Genomic DNA, 23,543 nt, shown 5'->3' with positions numbered 1-23,543 from the left:
ACTTGGTTCATAGTATGGATAGAATAAAAAATGATTATAAATACCATAAGTAATACTATTGAACACTTACAGATGCAAGATATTATGTTAAGTGTAACATATATGATCTGTTATGGTCCACATTTTAATGATGAGATAATTACGATTTAGAGAGGTTAAGTAACTTGGTCTGGGTCACATATTGGTGGAGCCAGGATCTTATCTTGCAAGGCAGTCTCAGAGCCTTCACTCTTACCATAACATTACACTATCTTCCACAAACATGAATATCTTTTCCTTCCTTCTTTCTATTTATTCAGCCAATTTCCCAATTATTTAAGGTAACAGAATTTAAGTATGCATAATCCCCAAATCACCCATATGTGGCTGAAGATTAGAATTCGTATTTGAAAGGTGATAGATCTAATGTGCTAGTCGCTCTTTTAACACAAAATACACAGGTCTTTCGTACATTCATTCTTATGAATTCATTAATCTTTCATCCAATTATTCATATATCCATCAAAAGTTTACGATATGCCAAGATATGCCAAGGATTGTGCAAGGCACTAGAGACCAAAAAGTGAAATAAAATGAAATAAATAAAATTTGGTGTGCTCTGTCCTTAAGACCTTCCGCTAATGGAGTTTCTCAGCCTCAGTGATATCGATAGTTTGGGCCAGAGAACTCTGTTGTGGGGGCTGTCCCCTGCACTGCAGGATGTTTAGCAGACCACGGCCTCAGTCTGTTGGATGCCAGCAGCAATCTCTCCCACCCCCACCCCATAGTGACACACACAAAGTTTCCAGACATTACCAAACATATTGTGAAGCAGGGGCAAATCATTTCCAGTTGAAAACCAATAGTCTAGTATAACCTTCTCCACATTGAGACCAGATGGATTTCACAGACTCAGACTTGGAAACCAAGAAGGTTTCTAACTTTCACTTTCTCTTCTAACTGCCACTATATAGATGAGGACTCCAAAGTCAGAGACAAGAACTTTCTTGGAAGTATACAAAGGTTATGTTTTATCGACTCTTCCCTACTGGATGGGAGATGATGATAACTGCTACCATTTTTCTGGGCATTTACTCCATGTGAAACACTTTATTGTCTGATTTAATTTTTATGACAAACCCATAAAGTTGGGCATTATTGAGAAGATTACGGAGCACAGTGTCTGGACTGACTGGTTTGAATCACAGACTACCTCTATGACCTTGGACAAGTTACTAAATCTCTCTGTGTCTCAGCTTCGTCATATATAAAATGGGTATAATAACTTCACAGTGGTGTTGTGGAAATTAAATAAGTTAATATATATAAAGTGCTTGGGACAGTGACCGAAACTAAGTATTATATAAATGACACTTAGTTCCTCTTCCCACTAGTCAGCATCACCCATTTCACACCTGAGGGAGGAAATTCATGAAGGTTAGAATATTTGGCCCTAATCACTCAGCTAAAAATTACAGAGCTGGGATTCAACTTTAGTCTGTTTAACCCCAAAGTCTACTTTATATGGTCTACATTATTATATGTAACAGTCAGAAAAACAATAACCATAACAATACTAGATTCACATGCACCATCTCTGCAAATTCCTATGGTCAAGCTTTTTATAGGTGGAACTGCTTCTTAAATTAAGGAAGCTGAGGCTGGAAAAGGCTAAACAAATTGATTAAGTGTTCCCAAGGACTTCACGTACAGAACAAAACAAAATGTCAACAAAACTCATTATACTTTAAGTGTTAAATGCTTAAGCTAAATAATGAAGAGTTTCAAACTTCACTCTGAAACAGGATGCATATTAAAATCGATGACATAACAAATGTACCAGAATTTTTTCTTTTATAGTGATACATAAAATAATGATGCATGTTACAATTGACAACATCTTAAATACAATGAAATTTGGAATTATTCACTTATTCAACCAAATATTTACTGATAACAATACACACCATTTATTAAGTGCTGTCTATGTGAACTATATGTTTATACTATTATAAGGCCACATGTACATTAAAATGTATTGTTGTATTCAAGTACTGAGCTCCAATTACGTGCCAGGCAATTCTAGAACATTTCTGTAGTAGGGAAATCTACAATAATCAATTCCAAAGACTCTGAATAAGTTTTTAAATGTTAAACATTTCATGAACTTACTTTGTTGTCTTTCTTTCCAGCAATTATTTCGAATATTAGTCACATAATCTTCTTCCACACTCTTTTCTACTTTTTGTAATAACATTCCTTTATATTCATTTTTAAAGTCCTTGTTGACATAATAAACGACACCCAAGTTTTCTGTCTGCATTTTTATAGTTTGCCCTGATCCACTGCAAAAGAAATGCTTGATCATTATTTTTTTAATTAAAATTATACATTCTGATCCTGCTACTACAAACCAAGTTAACAAAACAACTAAAAATAATTAAAAAGTTAGTATTAGTAATCATTTGTTTACGTTATTTCAAATTGCCTAAAACCACCATTCATGTAATAAAAAAGTAATCCTATTTTAATATACGTTCTTATAAGTTCTTTCAATTTTTAGTTAATTAAAATCTTATTTAGAAGAAAGAAAAAGTTATTTCTTATTTTTACACCAATCTGTTTTTAATACCGTAAAATCACTGGCAATATGATTTTATCAAGTTTCTTGTATGTTCACTGTATTACACTAAAGTTTTCTAGAACGGATGCTGCATTAAACTTCCTTTATGTCCTGATCTTATATAAAGTATATTGTGGAAAAATACCTCATATACCAAAAAAGTAATATCTGCTTTTATTTACTTAACATTTCATAAACAAAAGAGTGAAGTGGTTTACCCCTCAATGATACAAATCTATGTAACATCAATTATAATTCTACTTTTGTCTTTCAAACTATTTTTTGTCTTTGATCTCAACATATTACCTACTACATAAATTGCTATTAAGCTCAAATACAGTACTTCTGTCTTTATCCACAATAGAACAGAAATGTAAACTAACAAGACAATACAAATTTATCACTTCAGCAACGATTTTTTTAAATTAGAAATTTTAAAATCTGGTACACTTGTAGCAATAGAAAATTACTTAAAAGCTGAAGAGAGCACAAGGCCCTTTAAAGGAAGCTAGATAAGAAACAACATTTTTTTTGTGTGTGTAAAACTTCACTTAGCTACTTACGATCTGGGATATAAGGAATAAGGAGGATTAGAGACCATCAATTGGCTTAATAATGACACGAGGATCAATACAATAATGGGCATCAGCTGGATAAACACAGAAAAACCTCCCTATAAAAAAGCATCAAAAAACAACAAATTGTAATATAACTGTAGTTGTCAATAATCCAACAGTTGTCATATATTTTTAGAGGCAGAAAGGACATTTGACATCATCTGGCTCGGTGCTTTCAAATCTGCCTGATCATACCAGCTTCCTGGAGTGATTCTTAAAAATACCACTTTCCAGGTGGAGATATGCAGATATGTAGATCTGTAGATATCCTGATTTGGAAAACACTGATATAAACTGATCTCATGTAACAGATGAAGAAGTTCTCTCTCTTACAGAACTATTTTTCCCTTGAATTTCAGAGTGGTACATGAAGCAGACGAGTGTCAGAGCTGGGGCCCATGCCTTTTGATTTCTAGTCCAGCGTTCTTTCTATTCACCTTTCCACTTCATGTAATTTAAGTGCTATATGCAATTGGGTATAACTGTATTAGAACAAGGAAAGTAACTTCTAACTTATGTTTTTCAGTATTAATTCTAAATTCTTTAGGACCAACAACAAGAAGCTTTCTTCAAAGCATGCACTCTGCAGGGGTATCTTCATCAGAATCATAGAACACCAAACTCCAAGGTATCATTTTGCCCACCACCCTCTTACCTTGACTTCTACCCCTGCTCCCGCAATATCCCTAAAGGACTGCCTAGTCTCTATTGAATACCTCTGGTAAGGGAAAACTCATTACTTCCTTTTAAAACAACTTGCCCTATTTTCAGACAACCCTAATTGCTTTTCCTGAACTGAAATGTGCCATTTTGAAGATTTCTAATCATATCATAAACATACATCTCCTCTTTCTTCTTCTCTTTCATGTCCACTATGTCGATGCTGATGTTGATGGCTATAACCAGCTCGTCCATTTGAAAATGAATGTACACTACCTAAAAAATTAAAAGCAAGGTAAAACTAAGGAGAGAAACTGTGATCAGAAAAATGATATATTTTTTACATTTTTATTTAATTTTTAAAAGTTACTAAAATAATACATGTTTGAGTAGTGAATGCTTATTGCCCTTTCCTCCTGTGAGAAAAGGGTGGATAGAAACAGCAATGATCCTTCCCAGACTTTGCTTCCTTGGAGACGGAAGTTCTTTATGAAAACCTAAATAAGAGTCCTCCCTAATATTGCATCCATAGAGGACTTTGTTGTGGTTGGTTGTTTTTACAAATCTTGGGTCTTACTCTCAAACTCTGCTTTCTGCATTTATCAATGAATCACAAATACCTCTAGAAATCAAGACAGTGCTAGAACTTATTAAAAACAAAAAAACCAAACAGCTGTATAATAGAATATGGTAGAGGTGAACCACAATTTATTCAAGTATTCTCCTGCTGATAGACAATCAGGTTGTTTTCAAATAAGGTGACCAATCAGAAAGAGCTACCTCTGACAAAGTAAATTATGTCATAACAAGCAAAAGAACTGTAACTCAACTATCTGAAACTTGACTATTAACCCGAAAGATTCTTGATTGTTCCTACATATTTACCATCAAAATTACTAGTCTGGATAACTTTTCTGTGAGAAGTAATTATATGTCATAATATGTCAAAATATGTTGTATTTTGTAATTATATGTCATAATATGTCAAAATATGTTGTATTTTCATTCATTAATTTGCATTTACACATTCTCTTTCCTTCAAGGATGCTTGGGGCGCCTGGGTGGCTCAGTCGGTTAAGCGTCCGACTTCGGCTCAGGTCATGATCTCACGGTCTGTGGGTTCGAGCCCCGCGTCGGGCTCTGTGCTGACAGTTCAGAGCCTGGAGCCTGTTTCAGATTCTGTGTCTCCCTCTCTCTCTGCCCCTCCCCTGTTCATGCTCTGTCTCTCTCTGTCTCAAAAATAAATAAACATTTAAAAAAAAAATTAAAAAAAAAAAAAAAAAAAAAAAAAAAAAAAAAAGGATGCTTTACAAAATGCCCTGTCAATGACCACAATCTTTCTCAATAATATTCAGGCAGGGCCATCAGGCCAAATTATATTGCTACATTCATGAAGATTCTCCTAATTTTGAATAGAATGTTTAACTTAGTACCTTAAATAAATGATGTCAACATTACTGGAGCTATAATTTTAACTATCTTACAGGAGCTATACAGTTAGACAACATTAATTCTCACACAACTCATAGTAAATAAAGTAGCATTCAATACAACTTATGCTGGTACTATAAAATCTATTCATTTAGTAGTACTTCTACAATATTTTACTTTGATAGCCTAATTCAACCAATTATTTTTCTATCTTAAAATAATTTTATTTTATTTTATTTTTTTAAAATTTTTTTAATGTTTTTTATTTATTTTTGAGACAGAGAGAGACAGAGCATGAATGGGGGAGGGGCAGAGAGAGGGAGACACAGAATCGGAAGCAGGCTCCAGGCTCTGAGCCATCAGCCCAGAGCCCGACGCGGGGCTCGAACTCACGGACCGCGAGATCGTGACCTGAGCCGAAGTCGGACGCCCAAACGACTGAGCCACCCAGGTGCCCCTATCTTAAAATAATTTTAAAAACCCACTTACTTTATATATAACTTATGAATCAAACATTTTAATATTTCAATGAAAAGTACCTCTACATATATCCGAACTAGCAATTTATAATGCGATGAATGAAATGTCTACAAAGATCTTCAGAGAACCAATGTCAAATTGTCATCTAGGGTATATGATACCTCCTGTAATTGTAATAGCACTTAATTAATTAGACACTGCCACTGGATCTCCTATTTATATATCCTTTCTTCAGCTTTATATAAAATAGAGAATATCTGTACTCATTTCTTTTTTAAAAAAATTAAAACATGTTCTAGAAAAAAGTCAGACTTACATTGAAGGTAATAAATCTAACATTTTTTTCTACCTTCATGAAAAGTCATCGGAGGATCATAATACTGTAAGAAATGTAGCGGAGAAAGTAGATAAATCTCTACGTAGCCTAATTGGAGGTGAGAATCTCTAGCTTCATTAAATATAATATTTATAACTAACATTAAAATACCTGAAGGAAATCCACCACCAAAGAATATATTAAACAAGTCTTCTGGAGTTATATCAGCTTCACAACCTCTATGGAAATTAAATCTACCATTGTTCTGGTGATTACATGCTTGTTCTTCATTGCCCGTGAGGTCATATTGTTTTCGTTTTTCTGGATTGCTTAAAACAGCATAAGCATTTCCAATCTCTGAAAAGGTAATGAGTAACAGTTGGTAAGCAAAGTTTTTATACTATAAAAGACTTCCCCATATAAAAGCTACTGCCATGTTAACCGAAAAACAAACAAAAAAAACCCCCCATATACACAGACAAGAAAGAAAAAAAAACCCAACAAATCCTACTTAGGGCTAATCAAGAAATAGTAAAACAGTTAATAATTTATTTTTGTATACATTTTTTAAAAAGACTTATACATTGCCTGCCATTACACATATTATTACCTCCCATTCAAATTTTTATGAGATGGTAAGTCTCCTTACTATCTTGCATATAAAGGAATGTACATCCTGCTTTCTTACTACTAATGGTCCATCCCCTAATATCCTACCTCTTCCTTTTGAATATCCTAATTTAGTCATTCATTAGAGCTACTCAAACCAATAATAGTAACAGTAGTGACCAACTGCCAGGCTTTGAACACAGTATCTTATTACATTATTCATTATTATCCCTAAATTACAGATGAGCCTCCTGAGCCTCAAAAAGGTTAAGAAACTTGTTCAAGGTCAAAATGTTTGTTAGCGCAGTAAGTATACTCTATGCAACCTACACTGTTGCACATGCCAGCCCACAATGTGCTATTTTTCATTCTATTCATGAACAATTTATTCCTCTTAAAACTGGAAACTCCATGAGGGTATGGACAATGTCTGTGTTTTCACTGCAGTATCCCCATGGTGCACTTGTAAAATCTGAATTTGCTTCTGAATGGATCCAGATGGTCTCTAGTGTTCCTATCTCACTTCACTAAGTTTGTGGTATTTATTTATAAAGAATTCTATTTCCCTTCTCATACTCCCACGTCCAAAAGAGGCAATGGTATGTTGGTTACAAAAATGTCTTTTTTGAGGTAATTTACAAAAGCTGTAATGCTTTGATCCAAGCAGGAATTACCCTATTCTCATTCTGACACTTCTAATAATCATTTCATAAATACAGCTTGCTTCTTAAAGTTGATTGTAAACCTTTCGCAATATGGGGTATTTTAAAAACACTTTTTGGATCCCATGTGGCAGCTGCCATAGGTACTGTGCAAGCAAATAGATAGATGCTCATTAGATAGTTATTTTTGGATGATTAGATATCACACTGAAATTAATTATACACATATACTCTGGAACTTTTCTTCTTATAGAGATTCTAAAACTAAAACCTGGGATTCAGAGATAGCTTGCAGGTGGTCTGTGAATCCCAGTATATGAAAAATTAGTTTGATGGTCCATTTATCTAAGGAGATAATCCAAACCTTTCTTTAGATTCTCAAATAGATCTATGACTCAGAAATACAGCCACGATTTATAATGTTGCTCTAACGGGAAAGCATGATCAGAGATCCAAACAATGTACTTACAAACAACACCAAGGTATTAAACCATACCTAAAAGAGAAGCATATCTATCAATATCTGCCAAAGTTGTACTTCCAATAATATCTGTCTATATACAAATAGACTATTCCAAGTAATTTCATAATGCTGTTACTTTTTACATCATTGATATATTGGCATCTCAATCCTATTTTAAAACAGGTTTTGTTTTTTAAAAAAGTAATTTCCAAACAGCAAGCTATTTTAGAAAATCTATGTGAAATACTGTCATAACCCATAATTGTATATGTAAGACAATTTATCTATTCTAATTTTCTATTCATTTACTTTGTTCTATACCCATAATAAAAAAAATTTTTTTTCAGTTCCTTATTACCTAAAAAATTAAGCCCAAAATTTATTTTGGTATTCAAAAGCTGTACAAAATACATTTCTACCCCAGTCTCACTTACTTCACCAAAGGTACCTTCCACCATATTCTCTTCTCTTTAACTTTTATTCTTTTTTTTTTTTTCTTAGAGAAAGAGGGCTCAAGTGAGTGAGGGGCAGAGAGAGAGGGAGAGAGAGAAAGAGAATCCCATGAGAGGCAGAGAGAGACAGTGGAGGGGGGGGAGGGAGGGAGGGAGGGAGGGAGAGAGAGAGAGAGAGAGAGAGAGAATATCCCATGAGGGCCAGAGAGAGAGAAAGAGAGAGAAAGAAGTGGGGTTAACCCAAAGTAGGGCTCCTGCTCACCCAAAGTGGGACAAGAGCTCACCCAAAGTGGAGCTTGAACTCACGAACCGTGAGATTATGACCTGAGCCGAAGTCAGATGTTTAACTGACTGAGCCACCCAGGCGCCCCTTATCAAACTTTTATTCTGAGGTAACTTTAAATTTACATGAGGTTGTAAGAAATAATACAGAGAGATTCTCTGTACCTGCTACCGAATTTCTCCAATAGCAATATCTTGTAAAATTAAAGCACTATCACAAATAGGATATCGATACTGATATAATCAGGATATCGGACATTTCCACTAGCATCCTCTCATTGCCCTTGTAAAACCACACCCATTTCCTTCCCTTCCATCCCCCCCTCTTTAATCCCTAACGACCACTAATCTAGTCTCTAGTTCTATATTTTTGGCATTTCAGGAATATTATATAAGAAAAATAATACAGCATATAAATGGAATGAAACCATTTGGGATTGGCTTTTCTCAATTAGCATAATTCTTTGGCGATCAATCCAGGTTGTTAGGTAAGCCAAAACCATAGTCTCTCCTTTACCTCCAATCCATGGTTTCAGTTACCCTTAATCAACCATGGTGTGGAAGCAGATGATCCTCCTTTTGACTTATCATCAGATGTCAATAGTAGCCTGATGCTGCATCACTATGCCTACCTCACTCATCTCACTTCATCTTATCATGTAGGCATTTCATCACCTCACATCATCACAAGGGTTAATGTAGTACAATAAGATATTTACAGAGAGAGAGAGAGAGAGAGAGACCACATTTACGTAACTTTCATTATAGTATGTTGTTAAAATTGTATTTTATTGTTATTGTTGTTAATATCTTACTGTGCCTAATTTATAAAATTACACTTTATCACAGGTATGTATGTATAGGAAAAAAAAACACAGTATATATAGGGTTCAGTACTATCTGTGGTTTCAAAAGTCCACTGGGGGTCTTGGAACATAACCCCTGCAGGTAAGAAGGGACTACTACAGTTCATTCCTTCTCATTGATGAGTAGTACTTCATGGTATGGATGTCCCACTGTTTGTTTCGTCATTCACCCACTGAATGGGTTGTTTCTAGTTTTTGGTATTATGAATAAAACTGCTATTTACATTCATGTACAGGTTTACGTGTGAACATAAACTTTCATTTCTCTAGGATAAATGTCCAGGAACACAACTGCTGGGTTGTATGGTCGCTGAATATTTAGTTTTTTGAGAACCTGCCAAACTAACCATTTTACAGAATGACTGTGTCATGTTACATCCCATCCACCATGTATGAGTGATCCAGTTTCTCCACATCCACATCTAACACCAAACATGTTGTCACTTTTTTTTTTAATTTCTTTAACGTTTTATTTATTTTTGAGAGAGAGAGAGAGAGAGAGAGAGAGAGAGAGAGAGAGACAGAGCGAATGGGGGAAGCGCAGAGAGAGAGGGAGACACAGAATCTGAAGTAGCCTCCAGGCTCAGAGCTGTCATCACAGAGCCAGACGCGGGGCTTGAACTCACGAACTATGAGATCATGACCTGAGCCGAAGTTGGCGGCTTAACCAACTGAGCCGCTGAGGTGCCCCGTCACTATTTTTTATTCTAGTCATCAGTGATATCTCATTTGGTTTTACTTTACACTATCTCTAAAGGCTAATGAATGATGTTAAATATCTTTTCATTGCTTATTTTCCATTTGTATCTTTCCATTTGTCATCTTCAGTGAAATGTCTTTTACTCATTTTCTTTATTGAATTGTCTGTTTTTCAATTTTTGAGTCTGAGGAGTTCTTTATATATTTTAGATAGTAGTCTTTTCCAGATATGTGTTTGGCAAATATTTTCTCCCATCCTGGTATTTGTCTTTTCATCCTTCATAAGGTCTCTACAGAGCAAACTTTAAAAAAAAAAAAATCATGAAATCCAAATTATCAACTTTTCCTTTTATAAGCTGTGCTTTTGGTGTTAAGTATAAGAAATTATTGTCTAGCCTAAGATCCTAAAGATTTGCTCCCATGATTTTTGCCAGGAGTTAAAAAGCGTTTTATGGTTTATGATTTATTTCAAGTTCATTCCTGTAAAAAGCATAAGATTTAGGTCAAAGTTAACTCTTTTCAACTATGAATATCTAATTGCTCCAAAACCATTTGCTGAAAAGTCTATCCTTCCTCTGTTAAATTGCTTTTGCACCTTTGTCAAAAGCCAGTTAGGTATATTTGTATGGGTCAATATCGGGGCTTCCTATGCTGTTCCACTAATCTATTTATCTATCCCTCTGCCAATACCACACTCTTTTGATCACTGTAGCTATAAAGTTAGCCCTGAAATTAGATAAACTGATGACTCCACTCCATTCTTTTAGTAAATTGTTCTTATTTATTCAGGTTCTTTATCTTTCCATATGAGTTCTAGAGCAAACTTACTTTAATCTACAAAAAAAAAAAAAAAAAAAAAAAGGCTTCCTAGGATTTTGACAGGAACTGTGTTAAATACGCATATCAATTTGATGACACCTGACATCTTTACTATGCTGTCTTCCAATCCATGAACATGATATATTGTTCCATTTATTTACATCTTCTCTGATTTCTTTCACTAGTATTAAATAGCATTCAACATAAAAATCCTGTAAAAGGTTTGTTAAATTTACACCTAAGTATTTCTTGTGTGTATGTGTTTGATTACATTGATTCTATTTTCAGGAAGAGACCGTAGAATTAGTTTAAATTTTTCTTTAAAAGTTCTGTAGGATTCTCCAGGAAAGGCATCTGATTTCTTTTTGGGAGTTTCTGATTACTAATTTAATGAATTTTTAATTTGTATCTATATATTCACTGCTAGTATACTGAAATGTACCAAACATTTCTAAAGAGAAAAATCCTAAAATCTTGCAGAATATATATATCGACTCTAAAAATTTGGGGGTGAGGTACATTCTTGAGATTTTTTATAATTAGATCATTTGTAAACAGGGACAGTTTTATCTCTTTCCTATAATATTTATCTCTTTTATTTTCTCACCTTAATGCACTGACTAGAATTTCCAATACTATACTGAATAAGTGTGGTGAAAGGAAACATTCTAGCTTTGTTCTCAATCTTGGGGGGAAGCATTCAGTCTTTTACCATTAAGTATAGGGTTTTCTGTAGTTGCTCTTTTATCAATTTGACGCAAGGCCTTTCTATTCCTATTTATTCTGTCAGGGCTTTTTTTCTGTTAATATTTATCACAAATGAGTGGTGAAATTTTTCAAATGCTTTTCCCACACTGATTGATACAATCATGAGATTTTTCTTCTTTAGCCTGTTAATATAGTGGGTCACAGTGACTGATTTTTCAAACATCAGCCTTGCATTCTTGGAATAAACTCTACTTGGTCAGGGTGTATAACTATATATACAGTATAGGTATTGTTCAAACGGTCTCTGAAATACTTGGGAGTCTTTGAAGATAAAGTAGACGGGGTATATTTTGGAAGACATCCGCATCAGACAGAAGGAAAGGGATCCATTTCATTCAAATATTTTTTTAAAGTATGTTCATATATACTGTGCAATTTACTCTCTAGATGTAAACAAAATATTCCCTGCTTTGAGAAACTTCAGTTACAATCCTAACTGTGAAGAACTTAAGAGTTCGTTTAGTCTATCCTCCTTGATAGCAACCTATCTTTTATTTTTAAAGCTTTACAAAACACACAAATGAAGGGGAACCTGGCTGGCTCACCCAGTAAAGTGTGTGACTCTTGATCGTGAGTTCAAGCCCCACATTGGGCATTGAGCTTATTTAAAAAACAAAACAAAAGACCCACACAAGTGAAAATATCTCTTCTCTCTAATTTAATTCCCTAAACTGATTACCTCCTCTTTTTTATTCTTGAAGGAAATAAAAAGCAAATGGTGTCCGTCTTCTGTAAAATGTCTTTTGGCAGTTACAGAGTGATCAATCTATACTTACCTTTCATACAAAAGAAAAAACTATAGTATTTGCTTAAAACAAACAGCTTAGTATCCCAAAAACAGAAGTTAGGATCAATTGGTTAAAGATAAAATAAAATGAGGGGCGCCTGTGTGGCTCAGTCTGTTAAGTGACCGACTCTTGGTTTTGGCTCAGGCCATGAGATCGAGCCTTTCGTTGGGCTCCGTGCTGACAGTGCAGAGACTGCTTGAGATTCTCTCTCTCCCTCTCTCTCCCTGCCCCTCCCCTGCTCTCTCTCTCAAAATAAATAAATAAACTTAAAATAGAATACAGTAAGAGGATTCAGAAGATAATGAAAAGATCCTGGGTGCTGAATAAATGATTTCTGTATGATGACACTAGCCGTAATGTCTTCTAATTACCTCTGCACACCAAGCATCTGTGAATTACAACCTAGTTTTCCACCCACTCAATGAAAAACGCGCTCATCAACCAATTCCCTATTCTGATCCTCTTTGGGATTAATAAATTGGCATTCTGATTTACAGATAACCTCCTGTGTACTGAATAATGTGAGCCTCTCCTCTAGAGAGGAACCACCTCCCAGCATGTTGATAAATATTAAGTTTCTAGTTTGCAAAGCGGAGCATTAGACTCTGAAATGTACCACATCAAAGTATAATCACCTTTGTCAAGTTCCTTCCGAATGTCTAGCTGGAGTGACGTTTATGCTGCTCACCTCTTCGAAATGTAACATAACATGCAAAAATATTGGTAGATCCACTCGCTGTTATTTCAAGACTAATAATGCTAACACGACTTCAATATGAAGTGAGAGGAACGAGCAGTTTAACAGTTTTAATATTAATGAAGAATTAAAACTGGAATCACTTAGCAGATCACAAACATGCAAATAACTCACTGCCAAGATATTTTTCACTATTTAAAAGCACCAGCAATTTGGGGTGCTTGGCTGGCTCAGTTGGAAGACCATGCGACTCTTGATCTCAGAGTCATGAGTTTGAGCCCCATGTTGGGTGTAGAGATTACTTAAATAAAACTGAAAACAACAACAACAACAATTTTAAATTAAATGATTTTAATTCATAATGTGGGAAAAAAAATTATTTTTTTCCCACATTATGTGCTAAAGTTAGTGGTTTGGAGTAGAGAAACATGTTCTCTATTTTCAAGATGCCACTTTTAACCGAAGAAAACAGAGAAGGTGCTCACTGTCACAGGGATATTTTACTTCTACCGGCACCACTTTGGCAGCTGCTTTTATTGGAATATATTAATTGCCAAAATACATTGGACTTGGCAGCTTCCTTCAAGAAATAAAACTGTTTTGTAAATAATATCAACAGTATTTTGTGAAAGACCAATGGAATCATCTATGTTTTAGGAGCATTTTAAAAATCAGTGTCTCCATCCTGTTATTCCAAGACCCCAGCGTTTCACTGCAAACATGATATGCTGACTGTAAAAATGCCTCATTCTCAAGAACAACAATCACAAATTAAAAAAAAATTTTTTTTTATGTTTGTTTATTTTTGAGAGAGAGAGAGAGAGAGGCAGAGCACAAGCAAGGGAAGGGCAGAGAGAGAGACACAGAATCCAAAGCAGGCTCCAGGCTCTGAGCTGTCAGCACAGAGCCCGACGTGGGGCTCAAACCTACAAACCTCAAAATCATGACCTGAGCTGAAGTCAGACACTTAACCGACCAAGCCACCAGGCTCCTGGGGGCAATGACAAATTTAAGCATTTTCTTATGAATTAGAAGTTAACTACTATGAACAAATTGCATGTAACAAAATACGAAATTATAAAATGAGGTGACATTCATTCATGAAACTGGCAACAACAACAAAAAACCTTGAAATAATATTAAGAAAATGAGGAAGAATGAGTAGCAAAAGGAAAAAGACTTTTTTTTTTAAAGTAAGCTCTATGCCCAACGTGGGGCTCAGATTCATGACCCCAAGATCAACAGTTGCATACTCCACCAACTGAGCCAGCCAGGTGCCCCAAGAAACTAATTCTTAAAAAGAAAAAAAAAAAATCACCATAGTTAGAACCACATACAAAAAAAATGCAAAAATTGGCCAGTTAACAGAAATATAACAACACTGGGCAAACAGAAATTCCAAGCAATTTCCCAATTTTAGACAGTCTCTATTATCCTAAAAACTCGCAAAAGCTATGTTTTGTTTCAGTGCCCTTGGAAGCAGATGGTAATGCACTAGAAGCTTATGTATACCACACACTAGTGTAGTAAACTAGAAAGCATGCATGATTATCTAGAAAAGTTACTTAGGACTTCGCCCAAACTGGCATTTTGCTTTTGTGAAGCCACACCGTATTTGTTTGGCTCTTGGTATAACAAATTAATAATAAAGTTTTAAAGGATTTTGAGGACACTTGCTTAAGCTGGCTTCTAAATGAACCAGTCTAAAGACAGAATTTAATATTCTAAAACACTGTAAAGTGGATTCTACAAAGAGCTTAGTAAAACTGCTTTAAAAGGTTTACTTTACTTTTAAAAGCATCTGTTGCTCCAGGTGCATGGTTTTTGTCTGGATGAAACTTCAAAGCAAGCTTTCTATAAGCTTTTTTCAAATCTTCATCACCAGCATCTTTGGTAACTCCAAGCACTTCATAGTAATTTTTACATTTGTTTATGCTGTGAACAAGAGAGTGTGTTATAATGTAAATTTCAAGGAAGAACTTCAGGAAATATCTCTAATTTTTTACTTATTAGAATACTAAGAAGAACTGTCTGTGGACTATTTCCTCAGTATCAAATGATAGCTTATCCCATTAAAGGTTATTGCTTCATTCTCTTTTTTGACCACAGACCATTCCCTTAACCTCTTTCCAGCCTATGGAGAGTTGGCCATGAGAATGTCCTTGGTGCATTTTATCCCAACTACAGAGAAGTAGCAAAGCCCGTAACAATCATGGATGAAGGACAGAGCACACACTGAGGCTAGAATGAGAGAGTGAGAATAATTTTATAGTACTCTTAAGTGCACCAAGAAATTCCAAAACTCTTCCCAAGTATGTCGTAGCTAAGGTTAATTTAATACACACTGCATTCCAAGAGTTCTACTGTCACATAATGCAGACCTCACCAAATATCACAGCAACAATTCAGTGCATGTAAAACAATTACAAGTACTCTATGGTTTCAACATCAATGCAAATTAACTCAGTTTGGCTATTCTAAAGAGAACTCATCTGTGTCACTCTAAGAAAGATAAAACCTCATAATAATATACATCATAGGACTCAAAAATGTTTGTTACACCCAATTTTCATTCTGATGAGCATACTTTTAAAGATTACTGACATAGCTAACTAAAGGTGTTAACAGATTTAAGCCCGGAGTCTTTAAAGAATATGAAGAAATAAAATACTCTGACTGGAGCAGAGAACACTAAGACTTTTAAATGTTAACATTCTCCCCCAAACTTACTAATTTTCCTTCACTAGAATACAGTAACATCTTAAACATCTTCTGTGGAGTACTTTATGACTTTAGATGTGTTCCATGTGTGAGTCGCCTGAAGTAGCAACAGGATAAAGAGCTAAGAAATAATTGTTCACTGGCAGCTAAAGAACTGCAGAGTGACTTAAAGTTCTGAGACATGATCGATCTTATTTTACTACTGAACCTATAAGCCATCACAGTGCTTGATACAGGATAGGTTCTCAGTAAATATTTCTGGAATAAGTGAGCCTTAGCCCTCCTTTTATAATGATCGCATTCAGGGGCACCCGGGTGGCTCAGTTGATTAAGCACCTGACTCTTGATTTCAACCCAGGTCATGATCTCATGGCTCATGAGATGGAGCCCCACTTTGGGCTCTGTGCTGACAGCACGGATCCTGCTTGGGATTCTCTCTCTCTCCCTCTCTCGCTGCCCCTCCCTCACACATGCTCCTCTCTCTCTCTCTCTCAAAATAAATAAACTTAAAAAAAATAATAATGACAGTATTCAACATTTGTTAAATGAACAAAGTAAAAAAGAAAAAAGAGAGAAGACACTGTATAACATTATAGAAATCTATTTATAATCACACATCAACAAAAATCTGTTTTGCGGTCTTCTTTATGATAAAAATAATTAAAATTGGATGTTTCTACTTTGATAATAATTATTAACATTTTATTCCATAAACATGATATTTCCTTTGTTTAACCAGCAATATTTATTGAGCACCAATTATGTCACAGACAGTGTTCTGGGCACTTGAGATATATTTGTGAATAAAACAGAGACTGCTTCCTGCCTTTGTAGAACCCATTCTCCCAGATATGTTTAGAAACTATGTGACAGAAAAAAAATGAAAGGGGACATTTATGGAACACCTACTGTGTGTCAGGCACAGGTCCACAATCACATATCCATGTTCCAAAATCCATAAAGCTCTGAAAAACGAAAGTTATTCTATAACCAATTTGATGCAGAAACCTGACTGAACTCTTCCAGAGGCAAAATTTGACCTGATTGGATGTGAAGCTGCTATAGGGTTTTCATTTATCCCATTTAGGTGTGAATATGTTGCTGTAGAAATGTTACTATTAGGTTCTGGGCTGCTCACTAGATGTTAAGTGTTGCTATGTAATGTATAATATATGCTCCTTACTATCTTCCTAAAATATGAACAATTCTGAATTCCAAACTACATTTGGTCCACAAAGATTTCACACAGAGAATTGCAGAATCATATTATACTGGCTATTTTACATAAATTGTTTCATTTCCTCCTCATTAGATGTTATTCCTATTTAACCAATGAGAAAATCAAGGCTTTGAATGGTTAAGTTGCCAAAAAGTCATATAACAAAGTAATAGAGGGGAACTGAGTTTATTTGTTCAACAAAAATTTACTGATCAACCACTTTCTGCAGACACTATTTCAGATGCTACAGTAGTGAATAAAATAGTCAAAAGAATCACGATTCACATTAAATTTACAATTGGGAGAGGGATGAACAATGAACAAATAAACAAGTAAAATATAAAGTACATTGTATGGTGATAAATAGAGAAAAATAAAGTGACAAAGGGGACTAGAGAATGGACAAGAAGGCAGCTATTTTAAATAGGATGATGAGGAAAGGCCTCACAAGTAAGGACTCAAACCCTAGTCCGTCTGACTTGAAAATTCTGCCCTCAGAACCACGGTAAGGAAAAGGAACCCTTCGGACACCTGAGTAACCCACCTCTTCCTTTCTATCCGCTTTTCCTATCAGTATTTAAACAGACTTTTCTCTCCCAGGTATTTTCAAATGTTGGTTTTGGTGCCCAGAACGTGCCTTCTCTGCTTCTCGCTTAGTTAGTTTCCACAACTGCTTCAGACCTCAGCTTGGCTTTTCATTTTCTCAAGAACTCCAATTCCTCAAGACTCAGTTTGGTGCTCCTGCTGTATCTTCCCCAAAACCCTCTGGACTTGAGCCCTACCCCAGCAATTACCACAGTGTACTGCACCTACCTGGTCCGAGCCCTCTTCTAGACTATAGACCTCCTGAAGGCAAAGATTATGTCTTGTTCACCATATGTGGTGAATGGATGTATAATAGATGGGCGGATGGATGAATGGCCCAATTTGAAGGCAGAAACGGTTAGGATCTAACGGTCAAAGGTGGTAAGTGCTATAATGTAGTTGGCGTCAAAAGTTAATTTGGGGGTGCCTGGATGGCTCAGTCGGTTAAGCGTCCGACTTCAGCTCAGGTCACGATCTCGTGGTTCACGAGTTCGAGCCCCGCGTTGGGCTCTGGGCTGACGGCTCAGAGCCTGGAGCCTGCTTCCGATTCTGTGTCTCCCTCTCTCTCTGCCCCTCCCCTGCTCATGCTCTGTCTCTCTCTGTCAATAATAAATAAAACATTAAAAAAAAAAGTTAATTTGGAATAGAGGAGAACAGACTGTGGGACAAGGAATAGAGCCAAAAATATGATAGACACTATGTGAATGCAGAAAACAAAAGGCAGTGATAAAACACTAAACAATCCTAAAGTCATTATTACCTGGTTTGCATGCACAAGATGATAAATTATATGCCAGACTAACCCTCCAAAATTGTTTTGTTGAGATTTCCTGAGCATAAAAGGCTAGGCAATAGGAAAAGGCAGCCCAAGAGAGGACTGCTGGATAGGGTAGGAAAATTAGGATGGAATTCGCAATCTTCTGCAGATGTGTCTAAAGCTAAGAATTGTCACAAAAAGAGGTAGAAAAACAATTATTTCACTATTTTTTTTTAATGTTTATTTATTTTTGAGAGAGAGAGACACAGAGCACAAGCAGGGGAGGAGCAGAGACAGAGGGAGACACAGAATCCAAAGCAGGGCTCCAGGCTCTGAGCTGTCAGCACAGAACCCGACGTGGGACTTGAACTCACAAACCGTGAGAGCATGACCTGAGCCGAAGTCAGACGCTTAACTGACTGAACCACCCAGGTACCCCTTATTTCACTAATTCTTAAGTGTAGCTAGTTCTACTATATCCTCCTTGCACTGAGTTTTTCATCACATGTTAACAAGAGAAATTTTCTGAGAAGCCAGCAGAGAGGTATAAAGCTGACATCACCAGTGGACAGGCTGCAGACTACTCCATTATTTCAAGTAAGGCTCCAAATACACTCATTTACTTAATATTTCACACATGAATGAATTACCATTCATATATTTATTTCAATTTATATTTTTGATCATTGTGCCTTCACCAACTCAATGCATTTGCCATACTTATATATATATATAGTTCACTCCTTGCTTAAAGTTTCAAGCGTTCTTCTCTATCTTCACCAAAGAATTTTTTTAAAAAGAAAGAAATAAACAAGAAAATAAATTAAGAAGAGGTAATCTATTACCTCCTCTGGAAGGAGATATGAACAACCAGTCCAGAAAGATCTGACTGCAAGCTCAACAACTGAGAAGTCAGTCTGGTGCAGCCTTTACATCTTCCTTTACGTGCATGAAAGCATAGTGCGTAGGGCAGGACGGTCCTCTCTCAATTATTTTTTTCACGTTATAGCTGATCATTTGAATAGACTCCAAATTTAACTGGTGTTTAGGGAAATAGCTGTTCATCCCTGAGACAAAGGACTAGTTATTTTATAAGTTTAGCAAAATGATTTCTTTTCATCTACAGAGCTAGAGCTTAAATCAAATCCTAATCAAATCCCCATAATTCAAATGACTTAATAATTGTAACACAAGCGTTCCTAATTGATAAATAGAAAGATGACCCAGTTAGTTAATGCTTTCACACTGATCTGGTAAATTTTTAAAATAAAAGATGGGCTTTTCTTCAGTGAGAAATTCAAAACCTCTTCGCATTAGATCCATGACACTTCTTCTCAATAATTTTTCAATAGATTTCAACTCAAAGACAACAAACAGGGTTTAGCGACACAGAATATTAGCTTTACAAAGTGATGTACTTTTTCTTCAGTCTTACTGTAAGCTAGCTCGTACTTATGCAATGGCTGCAGTATTATTGCATGGCTTCTCCCATTGAGCCAAACTGTCACTGAGCAACTTGTTTGCATAATCGTGCTACCACAAGATAACATGGCTTTCTTCAGAAAAAAATCCCCTGTGTATAGGTAAAACAAAAAACAAAAACATACAGCATGTAAGTGTTTGCTGGTGATTTGTTACCTTACTAAAGCAACACTTACAAGGGCTACTGTAATGAATAAGTGTTACATAATTCAGCTAAGCAACTCATGTAAGGTACCAACTGAAGTATTTTGAATAACTTAGGGATTCTACTAAAGAATGTTCCAATCATATTTAGTCCTCAAAGGAAAAAAAAAAACTGCATTTAATAAAAAAAGGGATAATAAAATTATTGACCAGAGAAACAATCCCTAATACAGCTATACTACTAAGCTAACACTTATACCCAATAAGAATTCATGGTCTCAAACTTGGCTGGGCCTCAACGCTAACCAGCGACCCTTCTGTTCCCTTTGCCTTTCTTCTCTGTAAATTTTCCATCCTTGTACCACTCTCCTCAAGCTTTCAATCTCATCTCTTTTCTCCTAACTCCCAGAGGATAACCTCATCTCCAATTTCACAGAGAGTATAGAAGCCAACAGACAGAAACTTCCTCAACATTGTGTTTGCATCTTTCCAATGCTGGCCCTATGCAATGTGTATCTGTACCCACTATCATCTTTCATTCCTCCATTCTCAAAATGTCCCCAGCCCAAATACTCAAAGAGACAGCAAAACAAAGCACTGTTCTTCCTTCCTTATTTCTACTATGACTTGAACTACTCCTCTTTTCCTTTCCAACTGAGAGCAGAGGAAATGAAGAAGAAAGATTCTTAAAGAATAGTGCTAGATTAGGGGATTCCTATGCTCCCAAACTTTCAACTCTCTTTTGGTGATATTTCAAAACATGTAAGTGGTTCTATAGTCTTTTAAAAGAAATCACAAAAATGATTCTAAATAGAAATCACATATAATACAATTAACTTCATTTAGGTCTTTCATTAAGAACATACCCTCCCAATCAAAAGTAAATTCTACAAGAAAATACAATTTGTTTTCAAACAGATATGGTTTCCCGGAATGCATCCCAGCACACTGTTTAAAGGTTCTTCTTGAAGAAATTCAAAAAGAAGTCTCTCAGTTATTCATCCACTTAATCTCACTTATGCAGCCACCTCTGACACAATACTAGTTATAGAAGTAGTTAGCCACATTACTTATACCCCAAAAGTGCTTCACTACCATTCATGTTCATAACGGCTTTACCATGATTAGGGAGTCTTTTTTCTTTTCTTTTTTTTTCCCACCAAACACCAACATCTGTGGTCACACTCAGATAAAATGTTACAATCAAGCTTTAGCATCTAAATATAGAGGGGAAAAAAGAAAAAATATAAATACATTGATATTTTATTTTAAAGGACTTCAATTCTAAATTACGGTAAGAAAAAAAAGAATGAACCAAAAAGCAATGGAGAAAAAAAGGTGAGAAAAACAGGAAATAAGACTAGAAGAAAAACAGATGGAAAACAGGTAAAGAGAAAGACAATCTAAGTTGTTTTACCTACTCCTCACTTAGCTAGTTCACTGTACTATAATTCGCTCTCCATGTGAATTATCTGATTAATCACGATTTAGAGTCCTTCATTCTTACATTTTACTTTCCCTAGAGAGTGAGATCAGTACAATATTAATATGGCATCCCTAAGCTGTAGCAGAAAACAAAACATTATTTTCTCTAGTGTTTCACACTGAAAGGTTCATTTTATTCCCAGAAAATCTTTTCCTAATTATAAAATCAGTTAAGCCAGAGCCCCAAAACCCAGTTCACAATTTTCCAACTCTGATTCTTCTCTGTAAATAGAAGAGTATCAGGAGGTAAAACTAAAAACACTGAGGCAGAATAATTAGAGTAAGAAAACTATTAAAAGGATAGGACATGGGAATGCAAGCTGGTACAGCCCCTCTGGAAAACAGTATGGAGGTTCCTCAAAAAACTAAAAATAGAACTACCCTGCGGCCCAGCAGTTGCACTACTAGGCATTTATCCAAGGGATACACGTGTGCTGTTTTGAAGGGGCACATGCACCCCAATGTTTACAGCAGCACAGTCGACAATAGCCAAAGTATGGAAAGAGCCCAAATGTCAATCGATGGATGAATGGATAAAGAAGAAGTGGTATATATATATATATATATATACAATGGAGTATTACTCAGCAATCAAAAAGAATGAAATCTTGCCATTTGCAACTATCGTGGATGGAACTAGACAGTACTATGCTAAGTGAAATTAGTCAGAGAAAGACAAATTTTATATGACTTCGCTCATATCAGGACTTTAAGAGACAAAACAGATGAGCATAAGGGAAGGAAAACAAATATAAAAACAGAGAGGGGGACAAAACATAAGAGACTCTTAAATGTGGAGAACAAACAGAGGGTTACTGGAGGGGGTGTGGGAGGGGGGATGGACTAAATGGGTAAGGGGCATTAAGGAATCTACTCCTGAAATCAATGTTGCACTATATGCTAATTTGGATGTAAATTAAAAAAAATTAAATTAAAAAATTAAATTAAATTAAAAAAATTTTTAAAAATTTTTAAAAAAGGAGAGGACATTATGATGTTTGCCTATGTATAAAGATGCCCTTAAAGAAAGAATATAAATAGAAAGAAAACTATTCTACATTAATATAAGTAGGAAACTGAAAATTGTGTTGCTATTGTCCTCAATTTTCCTCTCATGAAATTCCCTGCTTTCATGCATACATAAGACAAAACAATTCTTCATCCTCTTTCAATATAGTTATCTAACTACTATGCTGTGTCAAAAAATAAAAATAATATTCCTCAAGAGAAAAATACCTGGAAGCAACTTTGTGCCTTATAGTTACTTTAAAAGATGGAACCTTCCATAGAGTCAGTACTTTACAGACTGATGTGACAAAATAAAATAAAGTATAAGACACCCAGAGTTCAATTCCTCCATGTTTGTTCCTCCACTGAATAATAGTTCACATACTTTTTTAGGTGTTACAACATTTAAAAGTTACATTAGTATCAATTATAGTTGAGATATAATTCACGTTTATCCCTACCTGAGAACTCCATCTACTTGATCTTTGGTGTAGCCTTTTCCACTTTCACCACTACCAGATATGCTGTCCTTCGTGCAATTAGGCTTGTTTTGGTCACCACAACCTGATGGTTTTCGGCAGTGAGGGCTATTTCCAGCCGTGCTTCCATTTTTCATAATTATTTCCAATAGTGCTGTGGAAAGATAAAGCACACTATGCCATGTAACATCATGTACATACATATGATCTTGAGAAGAAAGTTATAAAGCTGACAAATTAAGAATCATGTACTCCGAAAGAATTTAACGTAAGGCTCTTTTTTAAATTCCTTTATGTACTTGTTTACATACCACTAATCATCACTTAGAAGCAGAATATTACTAAATTAAACCTAAAAACTCAAAACTACTATCACTTAATTCCTTATGACATACTTTCATTTGTCACATCATGGTGAAACTACAGAATACCAAAGAAAAAGAGATAGTCTT

At 35.4% G+C, this 23,543-nt stretch overlaps 1 protein-coding gene across 3 annotated transcripts in view; it reads right to left on the bottom strand.

Annotated features, from left to right (window-relative positions):
• The window catches only part of DNAJB14 (DnaJ heat shock protein family (Hsp40) member B14), a 46,613-nt gene that overhangs the window by 7,167 nt on the left and 15,903 nt on the right, over positions 1-23,543 (bottom strand). The window contains exons 2-7 of one of the 3 annotated variants that reach the window (XM_047856744.1): positions 23,074-23,245; positions 15,001-15,146; positions 6,278-6,463; positions 4,061-4,155; positions 3,166-3,275; positions 2,148-2,324 (exon numbers count right to left, since the gene is read on the bottom strand). In XM_047856744.1, coding sequence (XP_047712700.1) covers positions 2,148-2,324; positions 3,166-3,275; positions 4,061-4,155; positions 6,278-6,463; positions 15,001-15,146; positions 23,074-23,245 — 886 coding nt within the window. The remainder of the gene's footprint in view (positions 1-2,147; positions 2,325-3,165; positions 3,276-4,060; positions 4,156-6,277; positions 6,464-15,000; positions 15,147-23,073; positions 23,246-23,543) is intronic. The other 2 variants (XM_047856743.1, XM_047856745.1) reach the window with 2 other exon arrangements.

This window comes from Prionailurus viverrinus, chromosome B1 (assembly GCF_022837055.1).
Source record: "Prionailurus viverrinus isolate Anna chromosome B1, UM_Priviv_1.0, whole genome shotgun sequence".
In the NCBI taxonomy this organism is placed as follows: Eukaryota; Metazoa; Chordata; class Mammalia; order Carnivora; family Felidae; genus Prionailurus; species Prionailurus viverrinus.
This window is presented reverse-complemented; position numbering and strand designations above follow the sequence as displayed.